Source organism: Cherax quadricarinatus, chromosome 29 (genome assembly GCF_038502225.1).
Source record: "Cherax quadricarinatus isolate ZL_2023a chromosome 29, ASM3850222v1, whole genome shotgun sequence".
Taxonomy (NCBI): Eukaryota; Metazoa; Arthropoda; class Malacostraca; order Decapoda; family Parastacidae; genus Cherax; species Cherax quadricarinatus.
Window position 1 is genome coordinate 18117989 of NC_091320.1, and position 20000 is coordinate 18137988.

Genomic DNA, 20000 nt, shown 5'->3' on the forward strand with positions numbered 1-20000 from the left:
GGTCAGTGTTGTGAGGGCAGCATTGGGGAGGTGAGAGTTGCATTCTTCTGGCTGGGAGTAGGAGATGCTGTACCTGTAGTAATATTTCCCTGACCTGCATTATGAGTTTTGGATTGGTTTCAGGATCTTCCTTTGTTACCCTGATGCCTGGGCATTGACAGTAGCTTCAGATGTTTTGTTGTATGTGTGTAGCCAGCAGATGTTGGGAAGTTTCACTTCATCTTGCAGCGGGGCAGATGGTGGAGTGACAGCAGTCTTCTTGGTGGTAATCTTTCTTTCAATACACCGGCCGTATCCCACCGAGGCGGGGTGGCCCAAAAGGAAAAGCGAAAGTTTCTCCTTTTACATTTAGTAATATATACAGGAGAAGAGGTTACTAGCCCCTTGCTCCCGGCATTTTAGTCGCCTCTTACAACACGCATGGCTTACGGAGGAAGAATTCTGTTCCACTTCCCCATGGAGATAAGAGGAAATAAACAAGAATAAGAACTAGAAGGAAAATAGTAATGTAATGGTAATGTAACGTATATTTAGGTGGTTTCTGCAGTTGATTTATATCATTCTAGGTCTCCATGTATGTTAGTGTTTTGTGTATTTTTGCTAGGCCAGTACAAGATTGTTAGGATGCCTCTGTTGCTTGCAAAATTGAGGAGCAAAGACCTTGCTGCTGCTGGTATCAAATTATTTAGATTGTAGTGTTTACATTTGTCAAGGGTTGTTGAACAATAAATACAAGTGAAATATGATAGGAAAACAAATATAAGTGTGAAATGTGGTTCATAAAAAAAGAGAAAATGGGAAAAATTGTAAAAATGTTAAAACCACACATTTTCCTGCCCATGGGAAGCACACATTGCCATAAATCGATCACTAACATAATGTTCAGTCATACACAACTGTAATTACTAATCAGATTGCACTCATTCTTGTCTTATTACACTTAAAATCTGGGATTTTTTTATAATGGAGTAATTTTTGTTTTTGAAACCATTTTACTGTTGCAACTCCTGAAATAAAAAGTACTGATGATGGTACTTTTTTTAATTTGTTTGGAAAAGATGGAGAATCTCTGTTTCTAAAGGTAATGAGACAAAAAATGCAAAATTGTGTAAAACCTCTGAATTATAAAACTTTTTTTGGGTGCAGTTTATGCATTGGCAGTTTTTCCCACTTTGAGTCCTGGTTTGCCCAATTTGACCAAATTCCTGGCTATTTCACTAGTATGCCTTCTGTCAGTTGAGCACAAAAAACTGCCCTTTGAACCATCAGAACTACCCTATAAAGAGCTTAGTAGTCAGTAATTTAACCAATTTTTCCACATTATACAAATCCCAGTTTAAAATCAAGAGTCCAAAATACAGTGTAGGCATTCCAGCCACTAAAGCAACCCGTTCTGTTCAGTAATCACATCCCCAGGCCTCTCCTATAAAACTTGCCCGGTATTTTGAATACATTATAGAATAAACTAGTTTTACCCAGTTTCTTGGCTAATGGAATATAACTAAGTGTGGTTATGGTTTAGGCTATCCTGATAATTGAAGCAAACCTAGTAAAAATCCATTAAACAGCTTGGGGGGGGGGGTCACTACCCTTCCTCGGGAAAATTGCTAGAAATTAATTATTTCTGCTATTTTGAGGCTCACTTCAAGCTGCTGCTTGTCAGAAACTGACCAAAATCATCTATATTTCATTTCATTAGTAGATGTTCCATTTTATCAGTTGATACAAAGAACAGTCAATATAACCATAAAAACCACACTTGAAACACCTCAGTCACTATGTTATATCATACAAGGTCAGAGGTTTGCTTTTCCTATCATGCACTACGTGGGGCAGGATTTTTTTCTATATTGTATGCACACAGTGCCAGACCCATCCTCACATGTGTAGGCCAAAATTTACCACTCACAGCATATTTAAGGGTGCTGTAATTAGGATGTAGATCTATGTAAAAACAGTGGCATCAGAAATGTATAATACAATAACCCACTTGGGAGAAGGAAACTTACAATGACGTTTTGGTACATGTCTTGTTCCAGTCTTCAGACTTTGTTTCTGGGCTTTGTCCAGACTGAATTTTGTCTATTAATTCGAGGTCTGTTATCTTGCTTGTCATCATCTTTCATTAGATAGCAATCTTGTCAGCATTAAACACCTGCTAAGTATATCCTTTTATGATGGTCTTGAGCCGAGCAGGATACTCCTGTTCTGCCTGGTATTCTACAGATGCCAACTGTCCCAATAATTAAATATTGAATAGCCCATTCCTTCTCTTCAATCTCTCCTCCCTAACTCTTACTAAAGGTGCCACAATTATTGCTTTCACTAGCAGTGTCTGCCAAATCATCGTGTTTACCTTGCGTAAACACCTTGTGTATCTTTGTCTAGTTTTAACTATGCTGGTATCATGAAAACGAGATTCCACCTTAGCACATGATGTACTAGTCCTGCACACTTTTGAGCATCTACTAATTTTTGCTTAAGTAGTGCACTGGAGGCATTAACATTATAATGTATGTACCTGCCAACAGCAGCCACTGTTGCACCCGTAGCAAGCACATCAAGTATGACTTTAATTTTTATCATGACCTTTTTCCTCTTAGAACCTAGGATTGCCTTTCCCTTTATTGTTGTGCCATGATTGATGATAGAGCACAAGAATCTAAAAATTCAGTAGTTCAAAATAGGGATAGTCACTGTGGGGAATGATGTGGCATATTTACAGTAGGGAAACCAGCATATTGTGGACTTGGCATAACAAGTGTGTAGTACACAGATTTGGCCAGATCAACTGGAGCACACCTTGAAATATTCATGGTTTTGATTGTACCATTCATATTTTGCAAACTATTAAGTGAAATTAGCACGTTTTTGTACACAGTATAAAATAATTGTTTTTCCTTGTACCTTTCTTTCAAGACAAACCTGGTGTTTAAAAATCTTCATAAAATTCACAAATTTGAATCCGAATTTTGAGGGATTACTGTATTTGGTTCAAGTTTTAAACAAATGCTCAGTAAACTGTAAATACTGTAATTATAATTTTTTTTAGAAAGGAGTATTTTCAAATTATTTTTCGTGGCATTTTGTCATTGCAGGATACTTAAGAATATCATTAGAGAAATGTGTTGAACTGAAGTACAGGGGTATTAAACCTGCCATGGCATGTAGTGTAGTTTTTTTCAGTGTCATTTTGCAAGAGTATCAGTAATTCTTTTGTTTTATTATAGCATTCTTATGCACTCCATATATCTTGTGCAATATCAAACAAAGTCCCTTCTCACATCTGATACTTTATGTGCAAGTGGAAACTGGAATTTTTTTTATTAGCCTATAGTGTACATGACATTTTGATACATATACAAAAATTTCTGGGCTCACAGTTGATCACTTAGTGCGTACTACTGTAGACGTGGTGATGAAATTGATTTTGTGCACATTATCTTTTAAACTTTTATAAAAGATCCAGTTGATGCTTTCCCTAAATTTTATGTAACAGTTTAAATATATTTGGCAGGTTGTAGACTAAGTTAAACATTTTAGGTGTGTTCACCTTGGGATTTTTATTATGAATATGAATAGTATTTACATATCTATTATTACAGTAATTGAAGCTTTGTTAATATTGTTATTAGTTTACAGTTTCCTCATCATATTATCATTATGATCATCATCATCACCATTATCATCATAACCTTTGAGTCTTTAGAATTTATTATGGATTAGTTATTTATATTATGTCAAATGGATTTTTTTTTTTTCAAGATTCTTGTCATTTCATAAAACATTTGAATTATGTTCACTTATTAAGCTTGTGGATATTATTATTAGTTGAATTTTGGCTTAAATACATTTGCTGTTAATGACACTTTTAGCTTGCATTTTACATTAATTTATTTATTCATATTTGAATTTATGCTTTGGACTTTTTTGAGTTTATGCTCTTTAATTTATGCTTTTAAAATGTAAACATGTCTAGAGTTACAGGAAAGTAAGGAGTTTAAGATTGCAGAAGTGATGTGTAGGTAGCACCTTGCCAGCCTGGTGTATTGCTGGTTTGTGGGCTGGTAATAGGGTGTCTGATGTGCTCATGTGGTTGGTTCCACAGGTGACAGCAACATGGCACACTCAGAGCAGAACAGGACGTTGTACGTGGGCAACCTGGACAGCACAGTCACCGAGGACCTCATCATGATGCTGTTTGGCCAGCTGGGTGAGGTTCGCAGCTGCAAGATGTTCCGCGAGCCCACCACTGACCCTTATTGCTTTGTAGAGTTTTGTGATCATATGACAGCACTTAATGCCATTACTATGATGAATGACAAGATGCTTCAGAGTCGAAAAATGCGAGTGGATTGGGCTACTGGACAGGGGAATAAGAACAAATACACCAAAGTAGATACCAGTAGGCACCACCATGTATATGTTGGAGATCTTAGTCCGGAAATTGATGAACAGGCCCTCAGGGAGGCTTTTCAGGTTTTTGGGGAAATTTCAGACTGTAAGGTAGTTAAGGATCCTCAAAGTTTCAAGTCCCGAGGTTATGGATTTGTTGTGTTTGTGAAGAAGATGGATGCGGAAACTAGTATCAGTGCAATGAATGGCCAGTGGCTTGGTCGGAAGATGATCAAAACCCGTTGGGCAACCCGTAAACCTGCAAACACTCCAAGCGAGAACAAACCTGAGCAAAAGAAACTGAATTATGAAGAAGTATACAACCAGACAACGCCCACCAACACAACGGTGTTTTGTGGAGGTCTGAAACAAGATATATCGGAGGAGATGTTGCACAAGTCTTTCCAACCTCATGGCCAGATTGAGAAAATAAAGATCTTTAAAGAGAAGGGATATGCTTTTATAAAATACACAAGTAAGGAGAGTGCATGTCAGGCAATTGTTGAATTACACAATTCTAACTTGAATGGTCAAATCATAAGGTGCTCTTGGGGTAAAGACACAGGTGTTGATCAGGTGAACAATCCAGCCCAAGATGCAAATGGAGCCCAGCCCAGCATGCCAAGCTATCCTAATGGTGGAGGCTACCCCAGTCAGATGGGACAAATGGGATATTGGCAGTACTATCCCCAACAGATGCCCTACAACCAAATGCCCTATAACCAGTATGCTTATGGTTACCAACCTAATCCTGGCTACATGTGGATGGGTTGGGGTCAGCAAGGATGGGGTCAGCCAGGCCAACCAGGACCTCCAGCACCCCAACAGGGGCAACCCCAACAGTGAGCAACTTTATGATTGTGAATGACTCTTAGGCAAAAATGGCTGCTGACACGCCTGATCCATTTGGGTTACAGCCTCATCTTGGGGACGAACCAGCGTTGCTTCGTTTTCATCTTTGTAAGTGCAAAGACTTCAGACCAATATAGACTGTATGTAAATAAGTGAAATAATTACTAGAAACTTAAGTATAGGGCTCTACTTAATTATTCTCATGTCCATAAGCACTATTGTGTAGCATTAGAGGAAAACAGTGAAGTGTTCCTTTTGTAAGAGAAAGTAATTTTGTAAAGTTTTATATCAGGAATACAGTGAATTGTATTTTATACTGTTTTCTGGACTGACAGTGAACAGCTTTCATGGCTACTTCTATTAAACTGTTGTAAATACTGTTATAATTAACATTTTCAGTTACTACTCTTAGAAACTTTATTTCAGTAGGTTTATAGGATCTTTTGTATAGGCCATGGAAGTGAATTCATTATACATATTTATGTGTTAATATTTCAGTACTAGAGTGCAGATTTCAAAACCTGATGAGCAGAATATAAAGCATGCATGAGGAGTCCATGAGTGAGTGAGAATGAATCTTAAGATGTTTGTCTGGTAAATACCCAACCAATTATTTCTTGCACTGGCTCACAAGTATTACTCTGTATAACCACATTCCAAAAAGAAACTGGTTAATTTGGATTTTTCTATGAACCTTTTAGTTAATGAAAAGGATATGTTTTATGCCTAGCATGAGTTTTGTACACAATCCCATCCATGTACAGATATTCAAACATGAAAAATAAAGGAATGGTGTGAAAGTTAACTATCACGTTGTTATTACCTGCTTCTGCTTCTTCCTGACTAAACCAGTAATCTCTTTATATTTCAGGCCTAAGCCAAGGAAGTTTTGATTCCACAAAATGTATGGTATACATAGGAGAAGCTTGCTAAGTAAACTGGCTGACGCGTTCCTCTCTTGTTGCAGGGGGTGCTGTGTTGCCTTGTTGTGCTATTTTAGTGCAACACTGCAGGTCAGTGGGTCACTCGTTTGTACTTACTACTTGTTCTGGTTTTGTCTGTTCACAGTAGTTCAACTGCACAATATGGAACCCACAAGTCTCAGTGGTGCAGGAAGGACTTGCAGGTTATCCTGTGCAGTGTGGGGTTTGTGCCACTGAGATTGTCTAGAAGTTGGTGAGTGGGAGATTCACCCAAGCCAGCCAGCCATTTCACGATTTATTCTGTGGACTTATCTCTTGCATTTTTTTTTTTTTTTTTTTTTTTTTGTCTTTGCCAGATGGTATCACTTCAGGTAGAGTTTTATGGTATTTATATTACACTCTTGTGCTAGTGTACTATAACTTATATTACTCCTCTTGACTTGTTTAGTGGTAAACCATTGGCAGTAATAATAGGAGATACAGTACTTAACAGAAATATTGTGAAGCAGTATAAGGGGCAATCTAAACCTACATTACTGTATTAGTTCTCTGCAGGGCAAGGTTTTGACCCCTATATTGGTATGCATGTATGGCTGGGAGGAGAGAATGCTCACCAACTATCTAGAGGGGTAAGGCTGCTCAGGTAAGCCTCACTACTGTTCCATCTCTTTGTTTTGTTTTGGAAGTACAAATGGGATCCTGCCCCTGCTTGGAGAGAGGTATGTCCAGTTGTGCCAGTTTACCCCACTTTTGTAGTTTGGTTGTATAGGAAAATATGAAATTATTTGAAAATGGATTCCCTCCGTTGAAAAAAAAAAGGGATGTTTTGGTTTGCCATGGTATCCTGTAGCTTGAATATACTGTATTTGTTACCTAGAAACTAACAAAACAATTATGGGACAAGTAGGCGATACATGATTTGTCTCGAAGAAAAAAGTATAGCATTTGTGAAGGAACATTTGGGTATGTGAACTGAATATTTTATGGGTATTGAAGTGAAAACACACATTGATATTGAAGGAATTAAATTACAACTAGAACCACACAAGTCATACGGAAAAATTACAATTAAAATTAATTTTTTTTGTACAGTCCTGAAGTTGTAGTGGGACATGTAGTTGCACAAAATCTTTTTTTCACTGCTATTGGCTTTATTTCCATGCCTTTGCTGTCCAGAATTAGGCTATGGAATACATCTTAATTTTTTCTGTGCTTGACTTGAGTGAATATTAATCTAGGCAAGCACATGGTAGATACGCTTGTTATCTCTACTCTGGCTGCATATTCTGCTGTATTTCTTCTTGCTACTGAGTAGGTTCTTATTTTCTCTTATTCTTTCTCTCAGCCATAATTAAAATTTTGATTATACTATTTTTAATTGTTCTATAATTTTATTCAGTTTTGATCTTATGTATTCATATCATTCTCCTTGGCAAAGCTACTCTCACTTCTATTTTTCTTTTCTGCAGTACTCCCATAAATATTATCTTTGTTTCCAAAGACAGTTTATAATGTGACATGAGGATATTAACATCTGAAACCTCGTGAAGTTAATATTGTTAAATGCCTACCCTCACTACAAGGCAAGTTCCTTTAGCTTTCCTCTTTCAAGCTTTTATGACTATACCAAATTGTTTTTCTCTATGTGAGATTCTGTTTAATTATTAGATTTGAAGCTTAATATTCCTGCCTATATGCACACCTCTAGTAAATGTGAAGATAGAGGTTGAAGAAATGTAGGTCATAGTGGGTGGGGAAAACTTAGCTTCTCAAGACGATCATTAATGTATTATCAACATTTTAGTGACAAATCGATTACCATTATCAGGAATCATTCCTGGAACATGATTTAACAGAATACAAAACAATATACAAAGCCACCCCACCTCGGTGGGATACGGCCGGTGTGTTGAAAGAAAGAAGAATACAAAGCTTAAGTAGCTAATTTGGGATGTGTTCAAATGTTGTGTTAATGAAATAACCTGATTATTATCTGGAGTGTTACAATAATGTACAAAGCATAACAAGTCATTAGAAATACAATAAAGCAGTATATTGTTTATGGTGTGTCATATCATGTTCCAGAAATTAGTCATAATGATGGTGATTGATTTATCAACAAAACATTATTACACATCAACAACGTCTTGAAGTTGCAAGTCACTCCCACCTGCTATGCATTTACTAAATTTTACTTCTTGTTGACTTGGCATTCCACTGTTCCAGTGTTCAAATTTTCCAGTTCTTCCATCTGCCTTCAGAAAGCACTACACTCATGACTACTCTTACTTATCTTCTATGCTAAGCTACACTTAGCCTTATACCCGACTATATGCTTCATCTACAGATTTCTTAATTAATACCTATATGCTTTTTTTCAATCAAAAACTTGTATACTAGAGACGAAGCCTTCCCATCCCATGGTAGAAACTCGAGATATTCACTTTTAAGCTTTGAGTAAAATCCCGAAGTTTAATTTTCTAAAATTTATGGAAAAATCTTGGATCGTGAAATACCTAATACGTACAGCCTCTCCTCACTTAGTGACGTACTTGTTTACTGACAACTTGGACTTACAACAGGCTCTATGATCAGTATGCATACCTAAGTAATGTATATTAGAGCTGATTTCCTCTATATTGTTTATTACGATACACATTACATTACTGTATAAACATTTAAAAATATTTCAGAAATGTTATAAATGGTGCAAAGGTGACATTAAAACAACATCAAAGATGGTTGACACAAATCCACTACCACTAGAGTATGCTCCTCACTTAGCGATGAATTCATTTTCCGACATGGTCTTAGGAACGGAACAACGTCATTAAGTGAGGAGGGGCTGTATATATAAAATTAAAGATTTTCACAGAAGACACTACACACAAAACTAAAGAAATTGTTGTCACGAAGATGTCAAACAGATCAGCATTGAAACACATTTTGTGTTTTCTATAGTTGTGATTGAAATAAAATGGCCGAATAGAAATCCTTGAACTGGTCATAAAATTTTTGTTGAAATTCATGTTGAGTATAGTATATCTTTTGTTTATTTAATTTTTTTTTTTTACAAAACTTTTTAGTATATACTGCAAAACATCCCAAACTGTTGAATCTGGGAGAAGTACAGTAAGTTCTTTTAAGTGTGATCTATTGAGAAGGGTGGAGTTGAGGACCATCGTGACTGCATGAAGAAGCTGCCGACATCATAATTCATACACCTCAAAGGCAAGAATGCACTTTATAGTAAGTTATAGTGAAGGTGCCATTAGCAGTTCTTATAATCATTATTAGTCCAGTTTACCATGAACATCAAGACCTTGGTTTCCAGAATGTTAGTTAAGCCCAAAGTTTCTATCATCAGTATTTTTTAAAAGCTTGAAATTTTACACATCCAAAATTATAAAAAAAATTATCCTCTGTGTGATCATTTAATCTTTGAAAATTAAGGTTTTGTTCAACTTTAGGGACTGCACTTGTCAGTCTTTGGCACCTAATGCAAATTGTGCAGTACATTTTTATTTTGATTGTACGTATTGGTTGTATGTTCCTTGAAGTCACGTGTTTATAACTGCCCTGGTTCTAGTTACATGGTGCTGATTATACATTGTTATCTGGATTTTCTGCTATATTAATTGCTCTATCTGAAACTATAATGTAAAATTTTGGTAATAAGACAAATAAAAAGAGGGGTTTGATTGATCTCCTGTTTTATTGAGGTTTATGAAGGGCAGTAGGAAAATGTTCTGGATTTTGGAAGATTGGAGAATGTTATGGTAGAAAACATTTTGTTTAAGAAACATGAGCGAGTGGATGCTGAGCAGGTTAAGGATAAGGTGACACCACAACTAACCTACAATTTAGAAATGAAATTTTAAACTGTTTTGGTCCATAATTAGGTTCCTTACCTAAAGTTTACCTTCAAGGAGTGAGTTAGCTGTAAATTGTTCTGGCCACTGTCTTGTATTCTTCATTTAGTTACAATAAGGGTGAGGAGTAGTAATTTGTATTCTTCTGTTTGCAGTTTAGATGTTTCATACTTTTGATAGTAGTGGCTCATTTTGTAATTAGAGTTTTCATGCTTAATTTTTTGTCAGTTTGCTCCATCCATATTAAATTCACTTTTATTGATCAAAGTTTAAAGTAGCTTATAATTAAAACGTTTTTAACTTGTTTAATATTTGTGGAGTTGACATTTTAATTAATTGCTTCCTTTAGAGAGAGAGAGCTGAGCTTGATTATTGACTTGATGGTACTTGCATGGTTTAGATATATGTGCGTGCGTACACACACACACACACACACACACACACACTCTCTCTCTCTCTCACAGACACTCACAGACACTCAGACACACACACACACACACACACACACACACACACACACACACACACACACACACACACACACACACACACACACACACACACACACACACACACACATCCACAGACACACACACATCCACACACACACACATCCACACACACACACATCCACACACACACATCCACACACACACACACATCCACACACACACACATCCACACACACACATATCCACACACACACACATCCACACACATCCACACACACACACATCCACACACACACACATCCACACACATCCACACACATCCACACACACACACACATCCACACACACACACACACACACACACACACACACACACACACACACACACCACACACACACACACACACACACATCCACACACACACACACACACACACACACACACACACACACACACACACACACACACACACACACACACACACACACACACACACACACACACACATCCACATCCACACACACACACACATCCACACACACATCCACACACACACACATCCACACACATCCACACACACACACATCCACACACACACATCCACACACATATACACACACACACACCCACAGACACACACCCACAGACACACACCCACACATGCACACACATGCACACACACACACATCCACAGACATGCACACACACATCCACACACACACACACACACACACACACACACACACACACACACACACACACACACACACACACACACACACACACACACACCCACAGACACACACCCACCCACAGACACACACCCACCCACAGACACACACACATCCATAGACACACACACATCCACAGACACACATCCACAGACACACATCCACAGACACACACACATCCACAGACACACACACATCCACAGACACACACACATCCACAGACACACACACATCCACAGACACACACACATCCACAGACACACACATCCACAGACACACACACATCCACAGACACACACACACATCCACACACACACACACATCCACACACACACACACATCCACACACACACACACATCCACACACACACAATCCACACACACACACATCCACACACACATCCACACACACACATCCACACACACACATCCACACACACACCCACACACACACACCACACACACACACATCCACACACACACATCCACACACACACACACATCCACACACACACACACATCCACACACACACACACACACATCCACACACACATCCACACACACATCCACACACACAGGTACACACACACACAGGTACACACAGATACATACACACAGACACACACAGAGGAGTCATTCAAGACACTGTACACTGTGTATGTCAGGCCCATACTGGAGTATGCAGCACCAGTTTGGAACCCCCACCTGGTCAAGCATGTCAAGAAATTATAGAAAGTGCAAAGGTTTTCAACAAGGTTAGTCCCAGAGCTTGGAGGAGTGTCTTACGAAGAAAGGTTGAGGGAAATCGGCCTGACGACACGGGAGGACAGGAGGGTCAGGTAGACATGTGAACGACATAAAAAATGCTGTGTGGAATAGATAATGTGGACAGACAGGATGTTCCAGAGAGGGGGGACAGAAACAAGGGGTTGCAATTGGAAGCTGAAGACTCGGACGAGTCACGGGGATGTTAGGAAGTATTTCTTAAGTCAAGAGTTGTCAGGAAGTGGAATAGTCTAGCAGGTGATGTATTAAAGGCAGGAACCATATCTAGCTTTAAGATGAGGTATGACAGCTCAGGGAGCAGAGAGAGAGAGGACCTATGCCTCTCGGCTGTTTTCTGCGCCCTAATAGGCCTTAGTTGTATGTATCTCCCATCAAGCTGTTGTCTACAACTTTCTTCCTAGTTTGTTTGCTGGTTGGGTGGTCTTCCTTTTGTTTGGTCACGCATAGACTATTGTATGTGTGTGTGTTCATCAACCTTCCGGTCATAAGTCGTAAAAGGTATTTATATTTCTTTGCCAGTTTCCAACATTAAATATGTATGGTACAGTTACCTGCTCATCATCCATTTACTAGCACATCACTTTATTCTCTTTTTAAGTCATCCATACATATCTTGGATAACTGTGTGTGGCCTTTGCTGTGATCTTTTTCATGGCAAATGTAAATTATTGGGTGTAAAATACAGACTTTGTAATATAAGAGTGCATGCTATAGTTTTAAGAGTACAATATGCTGTTTCTGTAAGCTTTGTACTTGACTGAAATTAAATTGAAAAGACATGCTAAAGTTTTTGGTATTTGCCTACTTATTGTTGCATTAAGATTTGCTGATGCAGAGAGAGCAATGTAATGGACACGACAAGGTAAGGAGTTGATACCTTTCAAAATTTAAGAAACCTTTTTCATGCAAAACTGAAAATAAAAGTATATCTGAGTGGGTAAGTCATTTCTCTTGTAAATGTTGAAACTTAGTCTTTTATAAGCGAGAAGAAAGTTACAAAATTAAAGTTATGTGATGGTAATGAAGGGCTGCAAGATGTTCAGAACTCAAACTAAAATAGGTTTAATTTATAAGCTGCGTAATAATTACGCTAATGTCTGCTTCTTTGTAAACTGCACAGTTTTGATTCCTGTGAAAAAAAAAAAAACTTCCATTTAGACCTACATGAACATTGTTTTGGACTATAAAACTGTCTAGCTTATGAATTCTAAAATGTTGGTTCAAAATATTATATCATTCTTATGCAAGAAGACTCCTCAGTATTTCACTGAGTAATAGAATGGCATGGGAATAATTCTTTGGCATTAGTCCAGTTTACACAATGGCCTGTGTCCCTGAGATGAATAAATAGTGCTGGCTTCTTGGCAAGTAGTTCTAGTATATTGTAAATTTATGCTGTTTAAGTCTGTCTCATGGTTCCCCAGTCTGTATAGTTGTAGAGACACTTCCTGATAAATGGACTAACTGGTAGACAAACTACATTCGGGGCATTCTTCATACGACTTGTTGAAAGGTAAGTCATAATCACCACCTTAAGTTATATTTCTAAATGGCCAATAACTAATGGACAAGACTGGCAGATGCTACAGATATTTATTGAGGATATAAATAGGATCACATTGAGATATTGTTTACTGAGAGAGGAAGCACAGTAAATGCTCTCATGATTTATTTCACTCGAGTTTATCTGCTCAAATACCCTCTTACACAATCTGGTTGTATTAACCCTTTTAGGGTCCAGCAGTCAAATTTCAAAGTGTGCACCAGGGTCCAAGAATTTAAAAAAAAATAATTATTTTATTTTCTTATTAAATGGTAGAGAATCTTTTTCTGAAGGTAATAAAACAAAAAGTACAAAATTTGATGGATAATTGATGAATTTATGCTTTTGTGAATTTTGACGTGTCAGCGATATTTACACATCGGCAATTTTGCCGAATTTGACTCCCAGTTTAGCCCAGTTACATTATTCCAGTCGACCAAATTCTTAGCTATTTCACTTGTATTACTTCTATCGATTGAGCACAAGAAATCGCCAAGTCAACTGTTTTGACTACAAAATAAAGTGATCGGAAATTGGTAATTTGGCCAGTTTAATGCAGAGTTCCAAACATTTCAATTTCAAAATAGGGTCCAGGATAAACAGTGCAGGCATTCCTGGCACTAAACTAACATTTTCTCTGTTCATTAGTTATGTTTTCAGGCTTTACAATTGAATTCCATTTTGATTTTTAATTCACATAATGAATTTTTATTCATGCCAAAAAATAGAAGATTTAGTGTTATGCAATATTGTAATAATTGTATAAATAATATCAACACATTTGTGAATGTGTTAGACCCACCAGCTGGAGTGTATTAGACGTGTGAGGTCATTTGTTAACTCATGAACATCGGCAAAAATTTAAATTTTCCTCTAATTTGAGCTCAGTTTCAAACCATTTTCAGTACTAAAACCAATCAAAATCATCTCTATTTCTGTAATATATCTTCCATTCTATCAAATGAGACCAAGAAATTGCAAATACAACTATTAACCCTTTCAGGGTCGACAGGCCCTCTCCTAAACTCTTTCTCAGGGTCGAAAATTTTTCGGAAAAAAAAAAAAATGAAACCAAAAGTATGAAATTTGATGGAAAACTTATGGAATTATGCTCTTGCGAAGTTAGCGGTCTTGACGATGTTTAAGCATTGGCGATTTCGCCCACTTTGAGCTCTATTTTTGGCCAATTTCAGTGTACTAGTCTACAAAAATCATATCTATTTTGCTAGAACTCCATTTTTTCTATCGAATGAGTACAAGAAACCGCCCATTTACCGATTTCAACTATCCAATAGTGGTCACAAATTTGCAATATTGCCAAGTTCACACAAGTTTCAGAAGCTGAAAATTTCCAAATAGGGTCCAGAATAAGCAAGACAGACATTCCTGGCATGGAAATAAATTTTCTGTGTTTATTAGTCACGTCCCCAGGCCCCTCTTGCATCTCTCTTGCTTTCCACTTTGAATTTTTATTCTCGCATAAAATAGAATATTTACTGTTATGCAGACTACTGCATTAGTGTAGAAATGGTATAAATAATATCAGCGCACTTGTGAAAGAATATTAGACTCGCCAGTTGACGTGTATTGGACGCTTGGCATGATTTGTTTACTTTTGAAATTTGGTAAAAATCTAACATTTCTGCTACTTTGAGCTCAATTTCAAGGTACTTTTCATTGTAAAACCAGTGAAAATCATCTCAATTTCTGTAATATGTCTTCCATTCTATAAAATGAGACCAGGAAAACTAGAATACAACCATAAATACCATACAAAAATACAGTGCAAAATCGCTGTTTTAAACCAAAAACGCAGTCTGTTTTTTTTCTCATTATGCATTGTGTGCTGCAGGATTTTTTTTTATGCTGTGCACACTGACCACATAGTCCCATTCTTTCATATGTAGGCCTACCAGCTTTCTCTTGCTAGATTTGAAGGCACTAGAATTTAGGTGTTCTAGTACGTCAACAACCCTTGTGCGTAAGCTGTACTAGTAAGTTGGAAATCCTGTTTTAATTGAAAATTATGGTCTCGGGTTTTTTTTTTCTCTCGTTATGCACTGTGTGCTGCAGGATTTGTTTTATGTGATGCACACATACCACATAGATATTCTCTCATATCTAGGCCCAAATTTACCGCTCACAGCTTATCAGAGTGAGCTGAGCTCATGGCGTAGATCTTGGTTTGGACCCTCAACGTAAAGCCGTAGATCTATGGCACAGAACCTGAAAGGGTTAAAGATAGTGACATTAACTTGAAACCCAACTTTGAGAAATACGGGAATAAAATGTTGGGTGATATGACCCAAAGGTTGAAATATTCTAAGCTGCCTGCCTGCCTACGTACCAGCCTGCCTACGTACCAGCCTGCCTACGTACCAGCCTGCCTGCATGCCTTCCTGCCTGCATGCCTTCCTGCCTGCATGCCTTCCTGCCTGCATGCCTTCCTGCCTGCATACTTGCCTGTCTGCATACTTGCCTGCCTGCATACTTGCGTGCCTGCGTACTTGCCTGCCTGCCTGCGTACTTGCCTGCCTGCCTGCGTACTTGCCTGCCTGCCTGCGTACTTGCCTGCCTGCCTGCGTACCTGCCTGCCTGCCTGCGTACCTGCCTGCCTGCCTGCGTACCTGCCTGCCTGCCTGCCTGCCTGCGTACCTGCCTGCCTGCCTGCGTACCTGCCTGCCTGCCTGCGTACCTGCCTGCCTGCCTGCGTACCTGCCTGCCTGCCTGCGTACCTGCCTGCCTGCCTGCGTACCTGCCTGCCTGCCTGCGTACCTGCCTGCCTGCCTGCGTACCTGCCTGCCTGCCTGCGTACCTGCCTGCCTGCCTGCCTGCCTGCGTACCTGCCTGCCTGCCTGCCTGCCTGCCTGAACCTGCCTGAACCTGCCTGAACCTGCCTGCCTGCCTGCCGGCCTGAACCTGCCTGCCTGCAACCTGTTATGATCACTGCTTTAATTAACTGACTTGTAAGATGTTAGTACAAGTCACTCGCACTGTAAGTGTGACTCTCAACACTTACTTTGTCTACCCTCCACACACTCCTTTCCCTTCCTCTCCTTTCTCTTTCCTCTCCCTTCCCCTTTATTCTCTTCCCCTTCCTCCTCTCCCTCTCCTCTTTCTCTCCCTATCCCTCCATTTTTTCCTCCCTCCCCCTCCTCCATTACCTGTCCCTTTCCCTCATGTGTGTCCCCTTCCCATCACTTCCCCCATCCTCCTCTCCCCCTTTCCTCTCTCTTTCTCTCTCTCTCTCTTTCTCTCTCTCTCTCTCTCTCTTTCTCTCTTTCTCTCTTTCTCTCTTTCTCTCTTTCTCTCTTTCTCTCTCTTTCTCTCTCTCTTTCTCTCTTTCTCTCTCTCTTTCTCTCTCTCTTTCTCTCTCTCTTTCTCTTCTTCTCTTCTTCTCTTCTCTTCTTCTCTTCTCTTCTTCTCTTCTCTTCTTCTCTTCTCTTCTTCTCTTCTCTTCTTCTCTTCTCTTCTTCTCTTCTCTTCTTCTCTTCTCTTCTTCTCTTCTCTTCTCTTCTCTTCTCTTCTCTTCTCTTCTCTTCTTCTCTTCTCTTCTTCTCTTCTTCTCTTCTTCTCTTCTCTTCTTCTCTTCTCTTCTTCTCTTCTCTTCTCTTCTTCTCTTCTTCTCTTCTCTTCTCTTCTTCTCTTCTCTTCTTCTCTTCTCTTCTTCTCTTCTCTTCTTCTCTTCTCTCCTCTCTCTCTTCTCTTCTCTTCTTCTCTTCTCTTCTTCTCTTCTCTCCTCTCTCTCTTCTCTTTTCTTCTCTTCTCTCCTCTCTCTCTTCTCTCCTCTCTCTCTTCTCTCCTCTCTCTCTTCTCTCCTCTCTCTCCTCTCTCTTCTCTCTCTCTCTTCTCTCCTCTCTCTCTTCTCTCCTCTCTCTCTCTTCTCTCCTCTCTCTCTCTTCTCTCCTCTCTCTTCTCTCCTCTCTCTCTCTCTCTCTCTCTCTCTCTCTCTCTCTCTCTCTCTCTCTCTCTCTCTCTCTCCTCTCTCTCTCTGTCCTCTCTCTCTCTGTCCTCTCTCTGTCCTCTCTGTCCTCTCCTCTCTCTCTCCTCTCTCTCTCCTCTCTCTCTCCTCTCTCTCTCCTCTCTCCTCTCCTCTTTTTTTTTTTACACAGGGTTTGACAGGTTAAGGATCCCTAGCTTTATTGACAGCTATTTACAGGTTAAGGATTCCTAACTTTATTAGCAAGCTAAGAGCTATTACCTACATCAGCTCATTTGAAAGTATTTTTATTGTTATGAGACATACAAGTAGGAAACAGGATGAAGTTGGAGCCATCTGTGGGCCAGCATTTTCATTTGGTCAACTGACTTTATCTCGTTGACATCATTATGCTGTACGAATGTGTTCCATACTCGAGTCATTCTGGGTATATATGATCTCAGATGGAGTGATGTTCTGGAGAAGGGTACAGCCAGAGTGAAGTTGCTGCTTTCTGCCCGTCTTGTGGCATAAAAGCTTGTTTCACGCTGTCCTCGAAGTGGATCCAAGTGTGGTATTTTGACAATATTGGCCTTGTACATAACAGTAAGGCCACCCACATCCCTCCTATGTTGAAGGCTCTGCTGAAATGACAGATCTATCCAGGATGGGTCCAGGCGAGATGAGACGTCTTGCTCTGTTCTCTACTCTGTCAAGCAGTCGCAGATGAGAGGGGGGGCAGGCAAACCAAGAAAGTGGAGCATACTCAAGGTGTGAGCGTACTTGTGCCTCGTACAGGATCTTGCAACCCCTACTGTCAAGCAGATGGGAGATACGGCGAAGTGCTGTAAGCTTCCTGGCTGCCTTGTTTGCAAGATTTACAACATGGTTCTTCATGGTTAGTTTGGAGTCGAATTTCACCCCAAGGATATCAACTTCTTCTCCAGGTGCCAACATCCTCCCATTCATCCTTACTACTGCACCAGCATTACCATCATGGTGCCTAGAGACGATCATCATTTGCGTTTTCTCAGGTGCAAATATTACTTGCCATCTATTTCCCCAAGCTGATATAGCTCTCAGCTGGTGATCGATGTAGCTTAGAGCAGTTGGCATTTCTTCACTTGGATAAGTGAATGTCAGTGTACAGTCGTCTGCATATGCATGTGATTCTGGGATGAGATGAAGAAGGTCATTGAAGTAGACATTCCATAACAATGGACCCAGCACGCTTCCTTGTGGAACACTTGCCCCAATAGGATGTCTTGCTGATTCCGTTCCATTGAGAACTACACTTAGAGATCTACCATGAAGGTAATCACTGAGGAGACATAGCGCAGAGCCTGCAATTCCCAGTGCTTGAAGTTTTGCTAAGAGGCCCTGGTGCCACACCCGGTCGAAAGCGCCAGCAATGTCCAGTGCTACCACACAGCTGACTTTGGATTCATGCAGTGACTGGTGCCACTTAGTGGAGAGGTTTAACAACAGATCAGCAGCAGAGTAACCTTTCCTGAAGCCATATTGACGATCACAAAGTAGTGAGTGATAGTCAAAAAACTCTGTCATTTGTCTTGAGATTATTGTCTCAAGGATTGACTCAAGTGATTGACAGGAGAGACACTGGTCTGTAGTTGCTGATTTCTGCTCTGCTCTTCTTTTTGTGAACAGGGACTACATTTGCCTCTTTCCATAGAGAGGGCCATTTACACTGTACTAGGCAGTGCTGAAAGATCAGAGTTAGAGGTGCTGCTAGCTGGTCTGCACATCTTCTCAGCAATCTTGGGCTCAACTTGTCTGGGCCCACAGCTTTGGCTTAGTCAAGCGATTTAAGTAGGACATGCCTCCTCCTGCCTTATTGTCACCACTGACAGTTTTGACACAGTTCTTGCAGCTAGCCAAGGAGGGTCCCTTGCTGGATCAGGAACTTGCATTTTGGTAGCAAAGTGTTCAGCAAAGAGGTCTACCTTCTCTTGACTACTAGTGAGGTGGTCCCATCCTGTCGATTTAGAGGTGGAATAAGTTCATCAGACAGATACCTTGTCTGTCCTTGACCAGGGACCACCAGGTTTTGGAGCCTACCCTACCTGATGCTAACTTTCTTTTAGTGTCCACCTCCCATTTAGCAATAGGCCCACTTTTGAACATCACCCATATGCCTACAGGCTTGGCATGTGCAAATTCCTGTTTTAGGTGGTAGGATGTCTCTTATACCTTCGCCATGCTTGTGTACTTAGCAGTGCAGCCTCTCTGAAGAAAGCCAAACCAAGGCTGATCTGTGAAGCTTAGTCACATATTGCGAGGGTGAGGAATGTGTTCTTGTTGTAGATTAAGGATGTGTCCAGTGAAGGCTTTCTTGGTTGTCAACATCCCCTTGGAGAAGAGCATTCCAGTCGGTGGTGCGAGCTCAGAGCAGGGCTGGCCAAGTACCTCTTTCCCATAGCCAGGTTGAGGCGTGTGGACTCCTCACCTCGTTCTGTTGGGATCTTAAGTGTCGTAAAAACAGCCTTGTGGTCAGAGATCCAACA

General features: G+C 39.9%; 1 protein-coding gene across 15 annotated transcripts in view; it reads left to right on the top strand.

The window, feature by feature from the left end:
* LOC128705333 (sphingomyelin synthase-related protein 1) overlaps window positions 1-20000 on the top strand; it is a 344236-nt gene that overhangs the window by 92296 nt on the left and 231940 nt on the right. For 7 of the 15 annotated variants that reach the window (XM_053779188.2, XM_053779193.2, XM_053779189.2 and 4 more), the window contains one exon: window positions 4109-6052. In XM_053779188.2, coding sequence (XP_053635163.1) covers window positions 4109-5241 — 1133 coding nt within the window. In that variant the 3' untranslated portion in view covers window positions 5242-6052. Of the gene's footprint in view, window positions 1-4108; window positions 6053-6118; window positions 12794-20000 lie in introns of those variants that run through there. The other 8 variants (XM_070089639.1, XM_070089640.1, XM_070089641.1 and 5 more) reach the window with 5 other exon arrangements.